Source organism: Hermetia illucens, chromosome 5 (assembly GCF_905115235.1).
Source record: "Hermetia illucens chromosome 5, iHerIll2.2.curated.20191125, whole genome shotgun sequence".
Lineage (NCBI taxonomy): Eukaryota > Metazoa > Arthropoda > Insecta > Diptera > Stratiomyidae > Hermetia > Hermetia illucens.
The window spans coordinates 61,244,902-61,263,977 of NC_051853.1; the positions used below are offsets into that span (position 1 = coordinate 61,244,902).

The 19,076-nt window shown below is 38.0% G+C and overlaps 1 protein-coding gene across 14 annotated transcripts in view; it reads left to right on the top strand.

Moving 5' to 3' along the window:
* Nucleotides 1-19,076, top strand: part of LOC119657303 (neurobeachin) — a 511,509-nt gene that overhangs the window by 453,171 nt on the left and 39,262 nt on the right. For all 14 annotated transcript variants that reach the window (XM_038064152.1, XM_038064151.1, XM_038064148.1 and 11 more), the window contains one exon: nucleotides 13,803-13,912. In XM_038064152.1, coding sequence (XP_037920080.1) covers nucleotides 13,803-13,912 — 110 coding nt within the window. The remainder of the gene's footprint in view (nucleotides 1-13,802; nucleotides 13,913-19,076) is intronic.

A 19,076-nucleotide genomic window follows, 5' to 3' on the forward strand; every position in this document is an offset into this window, starting at 1 on the left:
CGTTGGTGCTGCGGAGAAGAAGAAATTCTTCAAGAGTGATGCTTTCTTTCTTACTGTTGGTCCCAAAATAATATTTTCGCCGTAAACCAATATTTTCATTGATAGATACTAGAAGTCACATTTAAGCGGACACTTGCTTTCTAAATTTTTTTTTTTTAAATTTATATGTATTGAAAAGCTTTGTTTGGATGACTTTCTTATGACTTTCAATTTTCTATATCGACAGTAGGAGCGCCTTCCCAAAGTCACGTTCTAAACGGTGGGACATTTGTTAGCTTCCTAATAAATATCAGCTCAAAACTAAAAATTGGTTATATTCGTTAGACATTTTTCTAGGGGATGAAAAAAAATTTCTTTCGTGTTCTTATTCATGATTTTTAAACAAGATTGAAAAATTGATTATTTCTTTAGGTGTATTACAAAAAGAAAGAGTTGTCTCAGGTATATCCTCTAATATTTTATATAAAAGATGGAATGCTTTTTTTAAAATCGGATGACTACAGTCTGACACGCTCGACATTCTTGTTGATAATTTATACATAAAAATATATTTTTCTGTACATAATCTATTATTCCGTCATTGGTGGTGAATACTGTAGATCGGCAGCATTATGTATCTCCACCTGCAATTTTCACACACTTAATTTTTAGTCAAAGCTTAAGAAAATATAGTACGTGCTTCTCGGCGAATGATACAAAGCAGCTCTATAATATATGTAAACAAAATATGTATATTATATGCCCATATAAAAGCTGCATATACACGAGACGAAGTAAATATTGCACAAACCGTGCTCGACGCCCCCAAACCTAGCTCTAGGTTACGGCTACGATTGTGACTATAACTTTTTTTATACATAGAATTTCTCAAAACGATGTGGGAGCGTATTTCCGTAATGTTTGAGAAATTATGAATTATGAAAAAAAAAGAGTTTTTTTCGAATTAGAAAATAAATGTCCCCTTTAAATATTCTTAAAAGAACGAAAACGTTAACAGTTAACTCAATCTAATGCCTGTTATCCAGGATCAGGCCGGCCTGTCGGTTCGCAGTTTAATGGCGATCTGAAAGAGTGAAATTCGGCTGACCTGTGAGTTTGAATTGTTCAGGCGGCCGATGATCAATTGAAAACCGCACATTAGAGAAGATAAATTACGAGCTCCTAGAGGAGTCAGTATTTTACATTAAAGCGGACAGAGAAAATGCACTAATTGTATCGGAACTGGTGGACTACAAGAATAAAATAAAGGACAAGCGCAGGAGTGGATTATATGGAAAATTTCGATCTGATCCTCAACCAAAACAGGTGGATAACGTCATCAAAGAATATCAACCACTCTGCGGAAACAACAAACTGAGAATCGCTTTCTTAGTACTGCCTAGAATCAAAGAGCCTTCCAGGATCCAGAAACCAAGCAAAAGAAATTACTGAAATCGTTTCTACAAATGTCTTACCAGTACATCCAATAGCCAAATGGTTAGCTAAGAAATTTCAGAATTTCAAGGAAAGACAAAGTCTTGATGTCCTTCAACATGTGGGCTCTTTGCGAGTGTTAAGAGGAATAGTCAGGTAAAAACTCTTCTGTTGTTCATCAAGGGTCCGTCTACTTTTTCTTCAACATTTGTCCCGTTCATAAGTGGGGTCGGCTCATCGTGATCAGTTTCGCCATTTGGCTCTATCAAATGCCTGATTTGGATGCAATTGCGCGGCTTCCAAATCCACATTCAGCGTATCAAGCCACTGTTGTTTCGGCCGCCCTACTTTGTCCCGTTCCGGGAGCCTGCTCGACGTGTTCGGTTTCGCAATTTGGCTCTATCAAATGCCTGATTTGGATACAATCGCGAGGCTTCCAAATCCACATTCAGCGTATCAAGCCCCCGTTATTTCGGCCGACCTTTTGGTCGCTTACCCTCGATTTCGATGTTCAGACCAATCTTGCTCGTTGACGCGAATTATGTGATTATACCATCGAAGACGCCTCTCCCGTAGTTTTTCCACGATCAGTGCAACCCCATATTGACCACGGATATCCTCATTTCGGATGTGATCAAAACATGTCGCGCCACTAATCCAACCCAACATCTTCGTATACATTATCGTAAGACCCCGTTCATTATCTTTTATAGCCTCAGAATCATAGAAATCGGCAGGGCGGACGGCACTGCGGGAAATCTTAGATTTGAGAAGTTCGTTGTCTTCTTGACTATTTCATCCAGGTTGTGCTAGCATTGCACGGACCTGAGATATTTAAATCGCTCAGTTCTCTGCAGATCACTGCCGCTGACAGTGATTGTGCCTGTTTCATGGGGATCGATCGTTAAAAATTTAGTTTTATTCAGATTCAATCTGGGATCGTGTTGCATGAGGCAAGAATTTCATTTTTAGACATATTGGTCGAGATCATTTTTGCTATTAGATGCTAAAAAGCATCATTTGCATAAAGCAGTGTATAGGGCGCTGGGCGTTGGATGTCCCGTGTGACAGTGTCCATAACAAAAACAAAAAGGAGTGGTGACAGGGTGCTTTCTTGATGAACACCAACAGAGACACGAAGCGGTTTTGATACACCCACCACACTTTGAACTTTACTTTTCGAATCGTGGTAGAGTAATTGAACCCAGTACACAAGTTGTTCTGCCACTAAATGTTGTCGTAGAGCATACCAGATTAGTTCGGGTGACACACGGTCAAACGCTTTCTCTAGATCCTGGAATGAAATGTAAAGAGGGCGATACTTCTCACTGTTTTTCTCCATGAGTAACCGCGCAGCGTCTAATGCATCAGAAGTCCCGCAGTTCTTGACAAACTCGGTATGATTCACGGTTATTTGAACTATTTCGTGAATACAGTTGTCAAAAGTGCGTTCAAATACCTTCATGGCATGAATCGAACCGGTAATTTCAACCACCTTTCTTTTTCCATATTGGAACTGTGGTGTTTTCTTGCCAGTCAAATGGTGTTCTACCTTCCTAAATAACCCGATTAAAGAATTCACTGAGCCATGATGTTGGGTCCCAGCGCTTCGCTTTCCAAAGTTCTGATGCGATGTCGTCGGGTCCTGTTGCTTTCCCCGGTTTCATTCGTTTTATTTCTAAATTTGAAGTATACAAAATTTCCTGCTTCGATTGCAACGAAATGCACATAGGACGTTCTAAATTAAAAACGCGCGTCAGTGAGGGACTTTAGATCGGAGGTACCGTGTGATGTCGTCAGTATATATTAAATGGCACAATGTACATTTGACAATATGGCATGTTTGAATTTAGACCCGTATTTACTTTCAAGGAAAAAGCCGCCTTAATATATACCACACTTGATCGGTATCTTCAATTCTCTATCACTGGTCTGGGGAGGTGGGGGTTGACTTTGTAAGTAATAATTGTAGTAGCCACGAATGTGGTATGGATTTAAAAACTGATTTATGGTCCAAGTAGCCTACTTAAATCCTACTGTATCGATTATTTGGTCCTTTTTTACAACATCTGAAACATTTTTTACATCTTTCTTGCTCCTCAGCTATCAATTTATGAATATCAAGAAGTTCTGTGATATCCGCGCTGAGAAGTGGAAGAGCACTCTACTCGCTGGGGATAAGGCAAATTATCCCCTTGGTTGAGAATCATGGAATTGGTTTGGGTCAGCAATTAAGTGACTAAAATAATTTGCCAATACTTTATGGATGTTCTTAATCCACTTTTACTACAAATTGCGTACCTTATCAATTACTGGCGCCCTTCAGTTACCAGGTGAAACCATTTCGCGGGTTATAAACGCATAGCACGTGGAAGCCCTGCTGCTTCTAAGTTGCAGTCGCTGGTACACTTCTCTAGAAGTCTCCTGGCTGATATAGATTGAGGTTACTCTCACAGCTCGAGTTGAATAAATTTGTATCAAATGTTCTGTTCTGTTTTATCAGATATGCTGTCCTGACACTGATGCGTCGAATTAGAACATCCAGCAACTTTCTGCTTCAGTACCTCCAAGGTTTCAGCAGTTGACATGTTATTGTAGGTGAAGGATTTTCTAAGTCCAGGACCATTTTTTTTGTCAACTTTCCGACCCTTTTGTTGAGTTTAAACATTCAGAATGGTAAAGTCGCATACCTCTTTGGCTCAATTCAAAAGGTTGCTTGCGGCGACGAATAATCGTGGCAACCGCACGGTAACTCATTCTATGAACCTCTGGCACAGTCATCTCATACGCGTAGCGATGAACGCTAGCTATAATGTTGTTGATTGCCGAAGTAAGCATTAGTTTTGGGAGTTTTTGGGCAAAGCCTCATTATAAATAGGATTAGATTCAACCGTTGATAACCCTATCTGACTACTGCGCTCATGGAGTACTTTTCAAATGGGATATCCAAGTTGCTGCTTCTATAATTCCGATTAAATGATGACTCAATACCGAGCTCAATTCACTCAGGATCTGCTGCCTACTTGCTAGGATACCTCGATTATTTTTCATTATCACTTGGTACTGCAGGACGATGTTCCTTCCGGAAACATGATGTAATTCCAAGAATCGGGTTATCGACGCGTCATGGGGTCTATGTCAGTACCCAGCACGATTCTGTTCTAAATCTATGACACGGCAGTAGGCACCGGCGATTATTTGTTTCGTCCTAGTGAAAATAATGATTTTGTGTGGAATTGAAAACGATTCAGGGGCTGGGAGAGAGTGAAATTTTTTGTGTTTCGAATATAGCCACGCTCGGCATCAAACGAAAGTTACCAATTAGTACTTTACGAAACTAGTCACAAATTGGATATCGGTTGCAACGCAGAGGGTTGAAAGTACAAATTTGAAAAGAAACAGGACTTATGCTTAGAACCATCTCTTCTACTTTCACGACACGCATAAAAATTCAATCATCATTCCATATAAATTACAGATTGTGGGCAGTTCCAATGACATTTGAAATTACAAAATCTTTCCTTCCGCTCCCCTCTTCCCTGCCTCTTTGTCCTTACTCAGTAACCTTCCTATCAGGAATTAGCATTTCAGTGATTAATATTTAATTCTCCATAGGTTTAAAAATTACAGCGCTCATCCTAAATCTGTAAAATATTCAAATAAATCTAGGCGTCCTAGAGGTATATTTTCCAGTTTAAAATTTTCCATTCAATGATTCTGGAATATATCGAAATCATTTCAATGAATCCAATCAGATTTCGCATATGAATTGAACTTAAAAAAAAAACTCGTTAAGCAGGGATATCATTACCATTTTCAGGAAGCATGAAATTCACCTGTTATCCTAGAGCAAATGCTCTGGAGGGGAAATCGTAACGAACGGTTTTCAGATTCAGTGAATGTGAAAACCTATTGATTCGATTCGAATTTACATGTCTTTTTATTGAAATAGACGCATAAAAACAAACACTTTCCAATAAACTTACCGTTCATATGTGTGCATACACATATGTATGTAAGCTTGCACACAAATGTATGAAGATATAACAAGGATTGCATATGAGCGTTCAACCGAGTAATAAATACAAAATGGGTTTGCCTCTAAAACAAATAGAGCATAAAATCGTATGGAGCACTTGGCTCGGGTCCTTACACGGCAACGGATAGCGGATATTATGGATAACGGGCAACTTTCACCCGATCAACACAATTTCTGCATAGCGCACATATCCATCCTTTTCAAGGTTCGCCTTCAATCGTCCTCGTATAAACCTTGTGCCCGTCCGCTTGCCTCTTGCTCAAGTTTTCATTGTCGTAATCGAATTGAGCGATACTGGTGACTACCAACATAAGATCGATAAAATTATTATTCATGATGTAGTTGGATGGATATGAACAGGGAAAAGATAGCCACTTTAAGTCTGTTGCGAGGGTTGTATTTCATAATTTTCGAATTTCAAAGTTATTTGCAGAAAGGATATGGTTATAATCAATCTCTTATGAGAGCTTTCATTAGGTGCGATTGAGCATGTGGTACGTGCTGGCTGGAATCACGAAGATATGTAAATTTAAAATGTCAAATTGAAGGAATCTTTCAACTACATAATAGCAATATCAGCAAATCGTGTGTAAAATTCAACTTTGAAACTTCGCCATTACTGATTCCGCATTGCGTTTCAAAATCGTTCAAGAGGTGCTAAAGGGTGTTTTAATATGCGATAAAGTTCACTGTGCGCTTTCGATAAAGTATCTTAATCGCTCATAATTCAAAGCCCCAGGGTTATGTTTATCCATCGGGTCTCGAGTCAAGGCAAAATCTGCAAACTAAGGTATTGGAAAATGCTAAATGTACATATAAATATCTTCAGTATTCTCGTGGTTGTTATTGGTTGTCTACATAGTAGTACACATTAAATGTGAAACTTCCAAGGTTACCGTAGTATTGGCCGGAAGTGCTCACACACCTGAAGCACACTTCTACTCACGAGAGGTTTGGTCTGCTATAGATGAAAATCTGAAGTTTATACCAGATGAACTGAAAGTTGCCTTAACCCTTATTTGGTTTCTCGAACCACAAAGGCTCTGGTGAGAAACGATATGTGGCTTGGATTACGTCGTACGCGCCTATTGTTTTGTTAGGTGGATGGTCACTTGTCTGTCCGTGCTCGCACGTAATTCTTAGCAGTAGTACGAATTGTACACATTATTTCCATGGAACCGTATCACTGGATCGCTTGTCATTCGGTACTAGTAATTTTTCCTTACCCGGTTGTGAATTCTTTATGGGAACTGACAGAGTTGATTCTGTTCTTCAAAATTAATTGTCTCCTAAACTTTTAGATCGCTTCTATAGCCTTGCCATACTTGCTTCAGAGTCATCCTTTCCTTCACAATAGCTTCACAAAGGCCAAACACTACTGAATCGCATCACGATGCTGCTGGTGTATCCTTGCTTGCCAACTTGTCCGATCTTCTTTTGTGCACCATTTCGCCCTACTCACAGTAGTTGTTCCCTTCACTTCTTATAATTCCGTGTTAAGTGCCTCTTTCTGGTCCAATAGAATCCCCGCGTAACTATATGTTTTTTTGACGCCAATTAGTAGTTGGTTTCAAAATTGAATTCTGACAAGACGGAAAAGAAAACGCCATGATTGGCTGACACTTCTAGTGACGTCACGGAGCGAGTAATTTGGATCTTATCTACGTAAGGTACGGTGTAGTGTTTGTTACTTTTTACTTTTAAAGTAATCAATCAGTTATTAACAGAAAAGTGGGTAATTGTTGCGTGAAAGAACAATCCTTCAATTTATCTTACGTTTTGGTAGCGATGGTAACAAATTATATAGCAAATTCTGACATCTCACCTGGGTGGCAATGGAACATACGTTTCTGAAAGGTTGACAAGCCGCAAAAAAAATAAATTTGCGCTGAGCTGGATTAGAACCTTGGCCCGGTTGATTATTCTGAGGTATCTCTTCTCTTGTGACTTGATCTGAATTTGAGTAATAGTGACACAAAATTCTAACGCAATCGTTTATTATCAATTAAGATTGGAATTAAAGTTTTATTCACATTGAAATGATTCTCACAATTTAAACCTGATTTCAGAGAAACTGGATTCTGTCGAAATCCAATGTTTCCTTTTGAAGCAGCTCAAAATGCTTTCAGCGCGATTTTTACGGAATTATTTCTGCAGCAAGGTACGAAACAATATTTCGCCGCCCTTCTTCACATTTCACGCGCGAAATTAACTTCGAAATTTTGAGGTTTTAATGAGCAATTGCCAGTTACCGATCTACTGAAGTTTCTTGACGCGGTTTGTGACGTCACTCCCAAAGGCGCGAGCTTTTTAGTGCATTTGTATTTGGTTGAAATTTAAAATGCTAATAACTTAAAAAGTATAATATTTTTTCAAAAACGGTTTTTGAGGATTTTGTTAAATTGTACTATGAAAATAAGGTGGGGAGTCTATTATAACACTAGCTTTCAAAATGCACGTAAACGTTAACTTCAGCAATTTCATAGCTAGGCAAGCCGTTGTTTTCAAGTCATTAAATGGATTGTACGTTGCTTTTAGATTCCCTGCCATATGACTATTCTTACCTTTGTTCTAAAAGTCCTCGAATTATTCTTGTTATCATTATATTGACTCTTTGTATCTTCGGATTTCCTTACTACTATCTTGAGAGTTGCTGCTCGACGTTTTCCTGCTCCTTCGCGTTTTCCGCTTATTAGCCTAACATCTATCGAATAGTCATTTGTTGCAGTTTTCTAATGTCTTTACTGGTATCTATGTCCAATTTCGCATCTTCTTTCGATAATTTTTCAACTTCGCGGGTGAACACCACCTGCGGTTTTGGAAGTTCCCGCATGACTTTCTCATCCTGCATTGCCATCTTCTCTCTTCCCATTTTTTTATGGATTGCCTTTTCATCTTACCCCTCTACATTTACTCTTGTCTCTCTTGATCTTTCCTAAGGGAATCCTTTAGCCACTTTGTACTTTCTACTTGTTGTTCTGTTACTTCTCGAATGTTTGCCTTTTGCTTCCCAGTTACCCCAAGTCTGCTAAAATTTTGTCTATTTTTTTCTCGTGGCATTTCATAATTTCTGTCTGTCGTTGCATGCTCGTAAGTTTTTGCAGTACACTCAGAGGCTCACGAAGTCGCTCCCATAATTTTACCTTCACAGGCTCCAGCGACGCCACCTTTCTTTTCAGCTGCTCTACATTGAAATTCTCGAATTGTTTGAAAATATTTTCAGCTACGCAATCCCAACGCTGGCACTGTTAGCAATTGTCACGTTTGTTATTGTCACGTTTGTTTTGTAATACCTAAGAGTCCCAAAGTCCCTTTAACGTACGAATTAAACAGACACTTTTGTGGATCTATGTCAGTGGGCTGCATAGCGTAGTAATAATTCTTATCATTTCAATAATTGGCACTGAACTAGCTCTGACGGAGGATCTCAAGCTTTTTCAAAATTTTATGGAAATTTTATGGAGTAACTCTCAAAAGTATATGTTAGTCCCACCCTGTTCTGCTGGCCATAGAGCCATAGAGCCATACGTTCAGTTTTTCGTGCGCTTGCACAAGTAGCCTTTCAAAACAATTGGCAGAAGTTAGTGGACGTCATAGCAATTCATCTCGTACTGCCCGTTTTTGTGAACTAAGCCTATGAGGTGCATTTTGTTATCAGGTTTCATCTCATCGGAGGTAAAACACTGGAACAATCCTACTCAAGTGGCGTTGTAAGTCTAATGAAAGCTGAACGAATGTTCATAATCATCAGGCGAGTCTAAAACCTTCCATTTTGAACCATAAGTTAGTGCAGAAAAATGGAGAAAACAATCCGCGATGATCTCGCTTATATTGAACAATTACAGAAATGCCGGTATTCCGAAAGTTGTGTTCAAGATATGTCCTAAAACAACCAACAGAATTCCGAAGGTGGGGATGGAGAGATGGGAATTTTCTAAGCTTGATTGTGGCTGGAGATGAAACCTGAATGGGTCATTACAATGTTGAAACAGAAAGGCAGTTATATATCCCCATCTGCAAAGGAAAAAGAAATCCAAGATTTCAAATTCAGGTAAAAAAATCACACCCACTATTTCTAAGAACCGAAAAGCGATCATTTTGGTCGTACTTCTGCCTTAGCGCGGATTTATTATATTCCAGGATACTGTGAGATCCTAAGTAAGTTCAAGAAAGATATTCAAAACAAATGGGAATGTTGACAAAAAAGGAGAGAGCGTTTCTTGCACACAATACTGGACTCATCAAGTTGGGACATTTTAAACCATTCTCCATACTCTTTTGACTTAAATTGGTAGAAAACTGATTTCAATCGACGAGGTTATAGTTCCAATTTCCAGGTAAAACATGTCTGGCAGGCAGGGAGACAGACAAACGATTTTAATAAAATTATCTTTTGTGCGAAACTTCAAAAAACAGTTACATCACTAATCGCAATAGCCATTGAGAATTCTACTTTATGAATCTAACAAATATATGTCTGCTTAAATGGCTCCTAGTTGAGCGAGAATTGTGATCCTGTTCTTTTGTACACTGGAGTGATTACTGGTAGTATACGCAAGTCGAGTATCACACTGGCACTAATAACTGCCGCAATGTGCACTTTCCTGCTTTTGGAAGGATTTTTAGTTTGAAACTCTTTGCTTAGATTATAGTGATCATGCTGGTTTCCCCTCTGAATTTTCCTGTATCGGCCACATTAATTCCTTCCGAACAGTTCGCGGAGATAAGTGCCTTGTTATACCTATTCTTCTTGATTTTATGAAAGCTGTCGGCAGCTTCAATAGGGAATATATCTGGAGTGCTCTATGTATGAGGAGAATCTAGTAAAACTAGTAGCTGCTATCAGAGCGATATATGATAGCGCAAAATCCTCCTTCCTCAAAGAGCTCAACTTCGCTGAAAGGGTCTTCTCGGTTACTCACCGAATGATGGGCCTTCGCCAAATGGATTAGATTTGGAGAACGAGACAAACTGAGTCGGAATGGAAATAAATACCAACAAATTCAAGATTTTCAATCAGACAGATTACCCACTTTTGAACGGGTCAGGGGACAGGAACAAGAATGGGCCAGATATGCAACAGTTAACTGCGCTATTAACGAACGTCTCAAGTACAAAAGCTCCCATATTTTCGTCCGGCCTGCCGCCTTGAATGGTTTTAAGTGCTGGCCGACTATCAAAGACGATGAACACCGCCTCGCAGTAATGTAGATGAAAATGTTGGATCAGTGACGTAACACCCCATCAACATATTCGAATTAAGCATAATGGATTGGACATACATTGAGAAACATCGGCAAAATGATTGTGGGCTATGTCATGCATGGGTTTGCCCAATAATTGAATGGCCCAAAGCGGTAGACGAGGAAGGTAGACGAGGAGCAACTCAAGCAGGCTATTATTAATTTTATTTGCGGAGATATCTGAATAACATCCACATTGAGGCTCAGACTTCATATAAACGGTGATTTTTTTTGGATTATGTGTTCTGAGAATGACAGCTGATACGCATTGCTGTGAGTGCATTTGCAACCTCAAGTGCTCCAAAGTTTCCAACCGATCTTTAATGCGATAATGATAGGCAAGACTACTTTTCTCTACTACTAGTACTGCATTACCTTACCGTCCTTATGTTATGCAGGCGTTCCAGAAGCAATGCAAATTGATGACCCCTCACAACTCGATAGGAAGTGTTAAATCAATGATGCTCCAGTTTCTGCATAGCATGAAACAATTCCCAGTATCCATAGAGAACATAATGAGAGAGACCTTAGGAAACTTAGCTTTTGTCTTTTGATACTTTCCGAATGATGAACGACATCACTTAAGATTAAATTCAAGCTGTTTCAATTTGTATAACGAATCTTTATTGTATGTTAAAAGAAACAGGTTAATATTTGCTTTAAAATGTTTCTTAATACATTTGTTGTGCATTTTTGGGTCTAATGACATTGTTCACCCATTTCGGCATATTCAGCCGAAAGCATTCCAGTTTTGCCATCATTCTCGAATATAGGCACTCATATTTCTGTGTCTTTAAAAATTACGTAAAAGAAAATTAACCAGCTTAGATATTAACAGTATGTTACCAAACCCCTAATAACGAATGCATGCTTAAAATTGAGCGTTAAACTCGACATGACAATGAACTTTTTTAATGACGCTCATAAATCGGCTACAGAACGCACCTGATCTAGCGAGAATCTACCCCCACCATTTCAAAAAATTGCAAAAGAAAAAAAGCTATGGAATGAAACTATTAAGATGAAGAAAGGGGTTTCCAAATATTTTTTTAGAAAATCCGACTTTTCCTCTTTCCTTTTCCGACATTTCAACCTCGTATTATTTCATATCGGGAGGAGTGGTAATTATGAATAGGTCAGTCCGCCCATCACTAGACGGCAATAGGGTTCGGAGGAATGTTGGAAAAGGGCCCCCATTTTCTTCAGCATTTATGGAGCGATCATCAGCATAATGCCAAATTAAATGATCAGTGAGTGTTCAAATTAGCTTGTTCTGACCACCTAGAGGACCTAGGTGTTCAAAATTATTCGGAAATGTGTTAAATGGGTTTTCCGCCCAGGATTTCTGCAACAGTTTGATACGGAAATCTCCCCAATCCTTGTTCACGTGAAAAAATAGCAATACTGAGAAAGTATGTCGCCTAAATGAAAAAATAGTCAGAAAGTTTGAAGAAGGTGCTTCTGCTCAGCTCCTGTTTTAGATCTAGCATAAGCGGTCGACAAAATTTACCACGTTTGCCTCAAAAACAATTGTTTTACCTCGACTTATTCACAAACTATTACAGAATTACAGCCAGAGAATTTATTGTCATAAATAATGACTTTTTTTATGGATATCTAACTTCAAAAATAGGGTGTTACAAAGCAGTTTGCTCGTTCCTTCGTTGTGCCTTTCCTATACGACAGATACTGCCACTATCGGAAATTTTTTTATTTATGCTATTCTACATTTACGCTGAGCAAAGTTTCACAACCCAACTCTAATCTCTCCCTCTCTACTCTGAAATTCACTACCCTATTCGACTGCTGAATAGACATTCCAACTTGCATGATCTATAAAACCATACAAACATTAATTTGGACCTACGGACTTCTTCTACAAAGGCTGCAGCCGAAAATATTAACAGCCATCACTTCGGTACGCTCTTACGCTCCATATTCACCAAGACCTGGGAGTTCCACCAATCAAAGAAAAAACATATGATGGAACAAAGTGTGCTGCGTTCAAGTAAAATTTTGGAGGAATTTTAAGTACAAAGTGGAGTCCACGAAAATGAAGTCCGTCGATGTCTTTCTCTGTTATTGTTGACATGCTTCATGCTGTCGTGGCTGAAAAGTTTGGAGGCGTTCAACGGGCTATGTTATCTATTTTCTAACACCTCGACTATACTGACAACATCAAAAATATGTCTCACTGAGTCATGAACCCTAACCAAATTACTCTGGACTTATTGACGGAGGTAAACTGAGGTGTACTGGAAATAATAACCAACAAAACCAAGGTTTTCTGTCTATCAAGGTCATCGCATTTTTCCTATCTGTGTTAATGGTCAGAATATCGAGGACGCAAGAAAATCGATGATACTTCACTGGATGATCTGAAGGATCATGGAATTTCTAGAATAGGCAAACCAAAATATTTCCAACTGTTTTCTGCATTAAGTGCTGAGAATATTTGATCTAAGATGATGAGAATGAAAGCGTTGTTTTCATAATTGCACTAAGGTTCGCAGAAGCTTATCCAGTGATTTGGTAGTCTAATCTAGCGTTATATGAAGTATATGAATCGGCGCGTCACTTTCTAATTGGGACCAATTTGCCAAAAATACCTTCAGCGCTTCCCTCGATACTTGATATGACCACGGGATACTCATGGCAGCGCTAACGTTACTTTGCAGGAAACAAAATTATTTCAGAGATTAACAATTCGAAGGAGGAAAGTTCATTCCGCTGAGAACAATGAATAAAATGTGTAAATTGTCTAAAACATTAAAAGCATAAAAACTAAATATAACAATTTGTTTTACACTTAAGGACGATTTTCAGCCAAAGCGAGCTGATGGTAATGATTCAACATCTAACTCTGAAATGCAGCTTGCATTCTAAACTAATCTTTCGGCTCACGCATACTTAGATAACATAGATACTAGTGGTCAAGTATTGCTTAGTGGCACTTCAAATTTACTATCCTTTTACTGCACAAATGTTTTAAATTCAATTTTGCATATTTCCTTACATTATCATATTGCAATGTATTTCTTTATAGTCTCGCCATAATTCATATTTTCTATAAATGGTTTTCAAAACTAAGTATGTTTCCCCAACAGGTTCGCGAACGATCCAAGATGGCGATTATGAGATAATTGTCGTTGATGAGAACAATCCATCCGTCCTGGCTGACAACGACTCCCATTCCAGTGGTCCTCCGTCAATAAAGGTAAGTGGAAATTTATTCTCCTTAATTTGAATAAATTTGAATTAATATGTATAGAACGTATGGAGTATAGAAATAGAATAGATTGACTATCGTTGAATTCGTGACAAAATGAATTAAACGCATGATTTTTTAGACTTGTTAATGATATGATTCTATTCTTTTTTTGGAAATGGAATAATTGGATATAAGATGGAATACTTTGTTAGGACTCAAGATTGTTTTTTTAATTGAAAGAACGGGCTGTGTAAGGTATTTTCAGTAAGAACGATGTGATTTCCGGACTAAATAAGCCCTTTTTACAGAGCATATTCAATCTTCATAATCAATCTCTCTTTTTTATGAATTGATTGTATAATTTATGGATGATATTAGATTATCACATTATCAAAAAGAAATCAGAAGTTAGCTGTTAAGTTGAAATTTGCCATTTCCGTTGTTAGTACTTCAAGAACCAGTTGTTTGCGGTTATGGAGGGTGGATGCTAAAACTGGAGGCAGGTGGCTTAAATAAGATAGTACAGTGGAAGCAATTTTTGTTGATTCTATTGTTCTCAGCACAGTACTGTCGAGAAACTACTTTTCATGCCAACAAATGGTCGCTTACATTTAAAAAATCTATGACGCTGTACAACACTGCACGCCATTTCACTGCATTTGGTTATCTTGGTTTTCAAAAAATAAAAAGCTCTATTCATACCATCCAGCAGCTAGCGTGTCCAGCATAATGCGCAAGAATTGTTCCATACTAGGTGAGAGGTATATTTTGATATAGATTGACCTCCGATGGAGCAATTACCAAAAAACTCATGTGCATGATTTATGCTGCGTCTGTACTTCTTCACTTCTAATGGAGTAGCTTTTCAATCTCACTACTGGGAAACTTTCCAGCATGGGGAAAATATTCTTTGCAAGAATTCTGACCTATGCTCAGCTACATCTGGCCGAATCCGGAATGCCTGCTGGTGGATTGTATGAATACACTCTTTGTGAATGTATGGAACAATTGCTGGATTATATGAATATAGCCTAATTCGTGTTTCCTGCGTCCTAAAAACTGCTTCTATTACGGGGTCTATCTGAAAAGTTTTAGTTGTTAATATCTCTGATAGGCACTTTCCAAAATTTCAGTTATTTTGGACCCGCAGTAATTCTTTGACAATCGTGTGAATAAGTTAATGATATATCGCCATCAGTTTACATGTTGAAATTTTAATAAGCCGCATTCAGAGATGGCTGTTTGGGTGGCATTCACAAACCCAAGTTCTGGACTAAAAACTTGTTTGAATAAATATTTCCAATGCTTTCTTAGCGTAGTTTAGGAACAATAAATTAGAATCTTGAAGGCGTTTAGTTGATTTTGGTCGAAGACATAAAGTTACCTTTAAACATTGGGAAAATTAAGATGAACCAGACGTGGCAGAATATACTGAGGTCTTCTACATCGTGGCTCGAAAACAACAGAGTTCTGAAACAAGAAGAGAATGTAGGAATAAATAAAAACGAGAAGTGGGCAGGTGCATTGCAATCTGGCTGTTGAGCAGTCCTTTGATTACCTCAAAAATCATTCAGGAGTGTAGAATCCGATTGAACTCTGTTTCTAAATTTATTATGGTGAAACTACTCCGGGTCTGATCACTCTGGGGTAGGGAGAAATTAAATCCCCGATGCCTTAGGAAAAGAGGGTTCAATTTCCCCTTGCCGAGACTGGAATCAGCAATTGGGATGTCAGTAGTATTGTCTAATGCTGCTGTTGAAAACTCGGAAAAAGTTTCCCATAATGTCTGGTGGCTGAGCTTAATGTTGCTAAACACCAAACTTTCCCTGTCAGAACCTAACAAACATAGTCCAAAGCTTATCCTATCGAAAAGCTGTAAGACTTACGGAAGTATTGTGGGCATTCCGATTGGTAATAATTCACTAGTTGGACATGTGAAATCCCGCGATACATAAAAGAATTTAGGATATTCCCTTGGAGTCGAGTAAAATGGACCACTACGACCTGAGTGTTCAGAGCCTCCCGCCTACTTCATACACACACAATCACTGAAGTTGAAACTTGGATGCACTATTATTTTAGGGAGATAAGAACACAGTTAAAACAATGGACTACCAAGGGGAATCTGTCCAGAATGTCAAAGGCTGGTTCTTCTGCCAGAAAAGTGTTTTCTAGTTTTTCTACTTTATTTCGCAAAAAAACATCACAGGATTATGCGCAATCTTACACCTAAGCGATTTGCTTGCTAACTGTAACCTTGTTCTTGCGTGTTCCTTTTGCGCCTTGGACTAATTTTATGTGCGTGTTTTTCGTAATTACCAAGAAGGGATCTCGAATTTTCTGTAGCTACCAATTCATCAGAGTTATGCCGAAAACTAACATAAGTCTTAAAATCAGTAATGATATTTTGCCTTACATTTTAGCCAACATGCAATATATGTAAAATCACGACGAAAAACTCTTGTTGTTATCGTGGGAGATAGGTCAGGGTAATGTCATCAAGCTGTATATCGTCTGCAGTGTGGCAAACTACAAAACTGCAAAATTGTATTTTTTTTATTATGGAAAACAATTTTTGGAGAATAATATTATATTAATGGAAAAGGTGAAGACCTATTGTTACAATAAACTTTTGTAGTAGAATATTCATTTGACAATCGAAGTGCAGATTCGTTAATCCTGCAGGTTGTCAGAATGGAGACGATATGTTCTATGATAGAAGAACTTACCAAAAAGCTAACATAAATACTTATCTGCCCTGCTTTGCTTTTGGTGGGTACCTTTGATGGAAACTTTCAATCCAACCACACTCAGTAGTGTTGCCGGTAAACTACTGGCAGTCCGGTCAATATTAACATCGACGGAAAACGAAGATCCATATTCTAACGATGTGGTTGTACAATTGAAAAATATTTGGCTGACTGACATGCTTTAGGTGGATCACCAATCAGTTATGAGAGTCAGCTTTTTAATTTCCATGCCTTAGTTTTTAGCTAGTATATTCACTTGATTCATCAGCTTTTTTACCGATCTAATAAATTAGCAATTTCACCCCGGGGAGTTGGAATTTTCAGGTCCTTGTGGATCTTCGATTACTTCATTTAACATGGAGCACCGGTTATCATTTGAGATACTCGTTTATCCTTAGAGTTGAGCTCCGCAAATCTAAGAATTTAATCTATCTAATCTAAGAAAGGTGTCCAAATTGTTTTGTAGATTAAAAATTTACACGCTGGTTACAGTTTTGAGTTTATGCAAAGGAGTCGCTTTGGGGTTTGGTTCTAATTTCTTAGCTTCCGTGTCAAAGGAAGGAAGGAGAAAGAGGATTATGAAACGAAATCTGGCTGAAAGTACTCGGAAATAAAAGGGAAATATCCAGCCGCTAGTGACTGAGCTAACTTAATAAGTAAATTTTTACCAAAAGCTAGACTGAAACAATTCCTGCATCTAAGGGACAACGAAAAATCTGTCTCCTGTATACTCATTTGTGGAGCATAGAACATCCACATAGTCTCTTTGTTAAAAATGTGTAGACGACTCGCGGTTTCGTTCACGGCAACTACCTGTGAGTGTAGCTCCTTTGTCACAGGAGAGTTCTCCATAGAGTGCCGAAAAAAGTAGTCCAAGAACGAATATATTTTTAATCTTTATATTATATGTTTATATATGATTTTGCAGCATATTTTATATAGAATAAGATGTTTAATTTTAAAGAAAAAGTATCACAATCCATTCTTGCCACTTTTGTCAATATTTTGGGCAAAAAAAAAATTTCGAAAATACGAAATCTTTACTAGAAACTAACTTGAATAAAAATGAGAAAATGTACAAGTATGCTAATTAGAGGTTCAATAATTTGTCGTATATAATTTCGCAGTAAAAACTGCACGACCGCGCTGAAGCATGGAGTAAACAGACCAAAAAATCAGATTCAATGGAAATCTCGCGCACTCTACTCATTGGCAGTATGTAGGTCACTTTTTTTGTGAAATTCTGTTCCTTGACCTTTTTGTCAATAATTTTCCATAGATTTTCGGATTCAGGTGAGGGATTTATGCAGGCCATAGATGGGCGTTTATATCATTGTCGTCCAGCCAACTCTACGGCATTCGAGATGAAAGTTCCGGATTGTTGATGTGTTTAAAAATGCAATTGTTACCCGATTTGTCGTGAGAATAAGGACCAATGATGATAAAAAATTATAATGTTTGGCTGCAGCCGTTGAAACTATAACCTTAAACATTGGACCATATATATCAAAACCAAAGAGCACCATCATAGGTCCGGCCTCATGTTTGAACGCAGAACTCGGTTTTTGGTGTCTTAACGTTTTCTAAAAGGTAGTCAAACTTGACGAATCGCTTCTGTTGAAAAGGGGATACATTTTGATAAGATAGGGCGGTCCAGCCTTTTAGGCTCCATTCAACGTTCTTTTTTGCGAACCATTATATTTCGTAACAATTTTTGTCGATTTTATGCGTTTCGAGTTTGTCGATTAGGAATCGGTTTTGCATTGCTGGATATAGAACAACATAACTTAACATAAATAAGACAAAAAAAAACAAATTGCATTGTTCATCGCAAAATATACCTGTCGTGATTACCAACTTCCGCTACCCTTCCTTCTTGTAACGGGGTTCGTGTTATGGAATCGGATTGCGAGATGTTAAATTCCTCAGCAACGACTCTCTGACTAGGGCCTTTTATATCACTTTAACTATAAGGGGCTTCAGCCTCTCGAGGAAGTGTTTCTAACAGCATATTCTGAAATCATCAAGAGAAAATCAAGAAAATTACATTGATCAGGTTTTTCCTCCGATAAATTAACCATAAATTGGAAATATTAATCCCAGCAATGAAAAAATGGCGAGACTGAAAGTGATTACTTTATGAAGACTTTTTTCGAAAATTGAAATAACACATCTCACTTTATATAAAGTATGCTACAAAATCATATGTACTATATAACATAAAAATTAAAAATACATTCATTTTTTAACAGAAAACATCGTTAAAAACTTTTTTTCCGCCACTGTATCTATGATAGATAGGAATTTTGAGTTGACATTCTTACTAGAGATCTGAATAATAGGTGGCTATAATTGAAGTAAGAAATGGCCACATTCATAGATTCAGGAGCATCTGGTGTTGCCTTATCGAGGGTAATCAC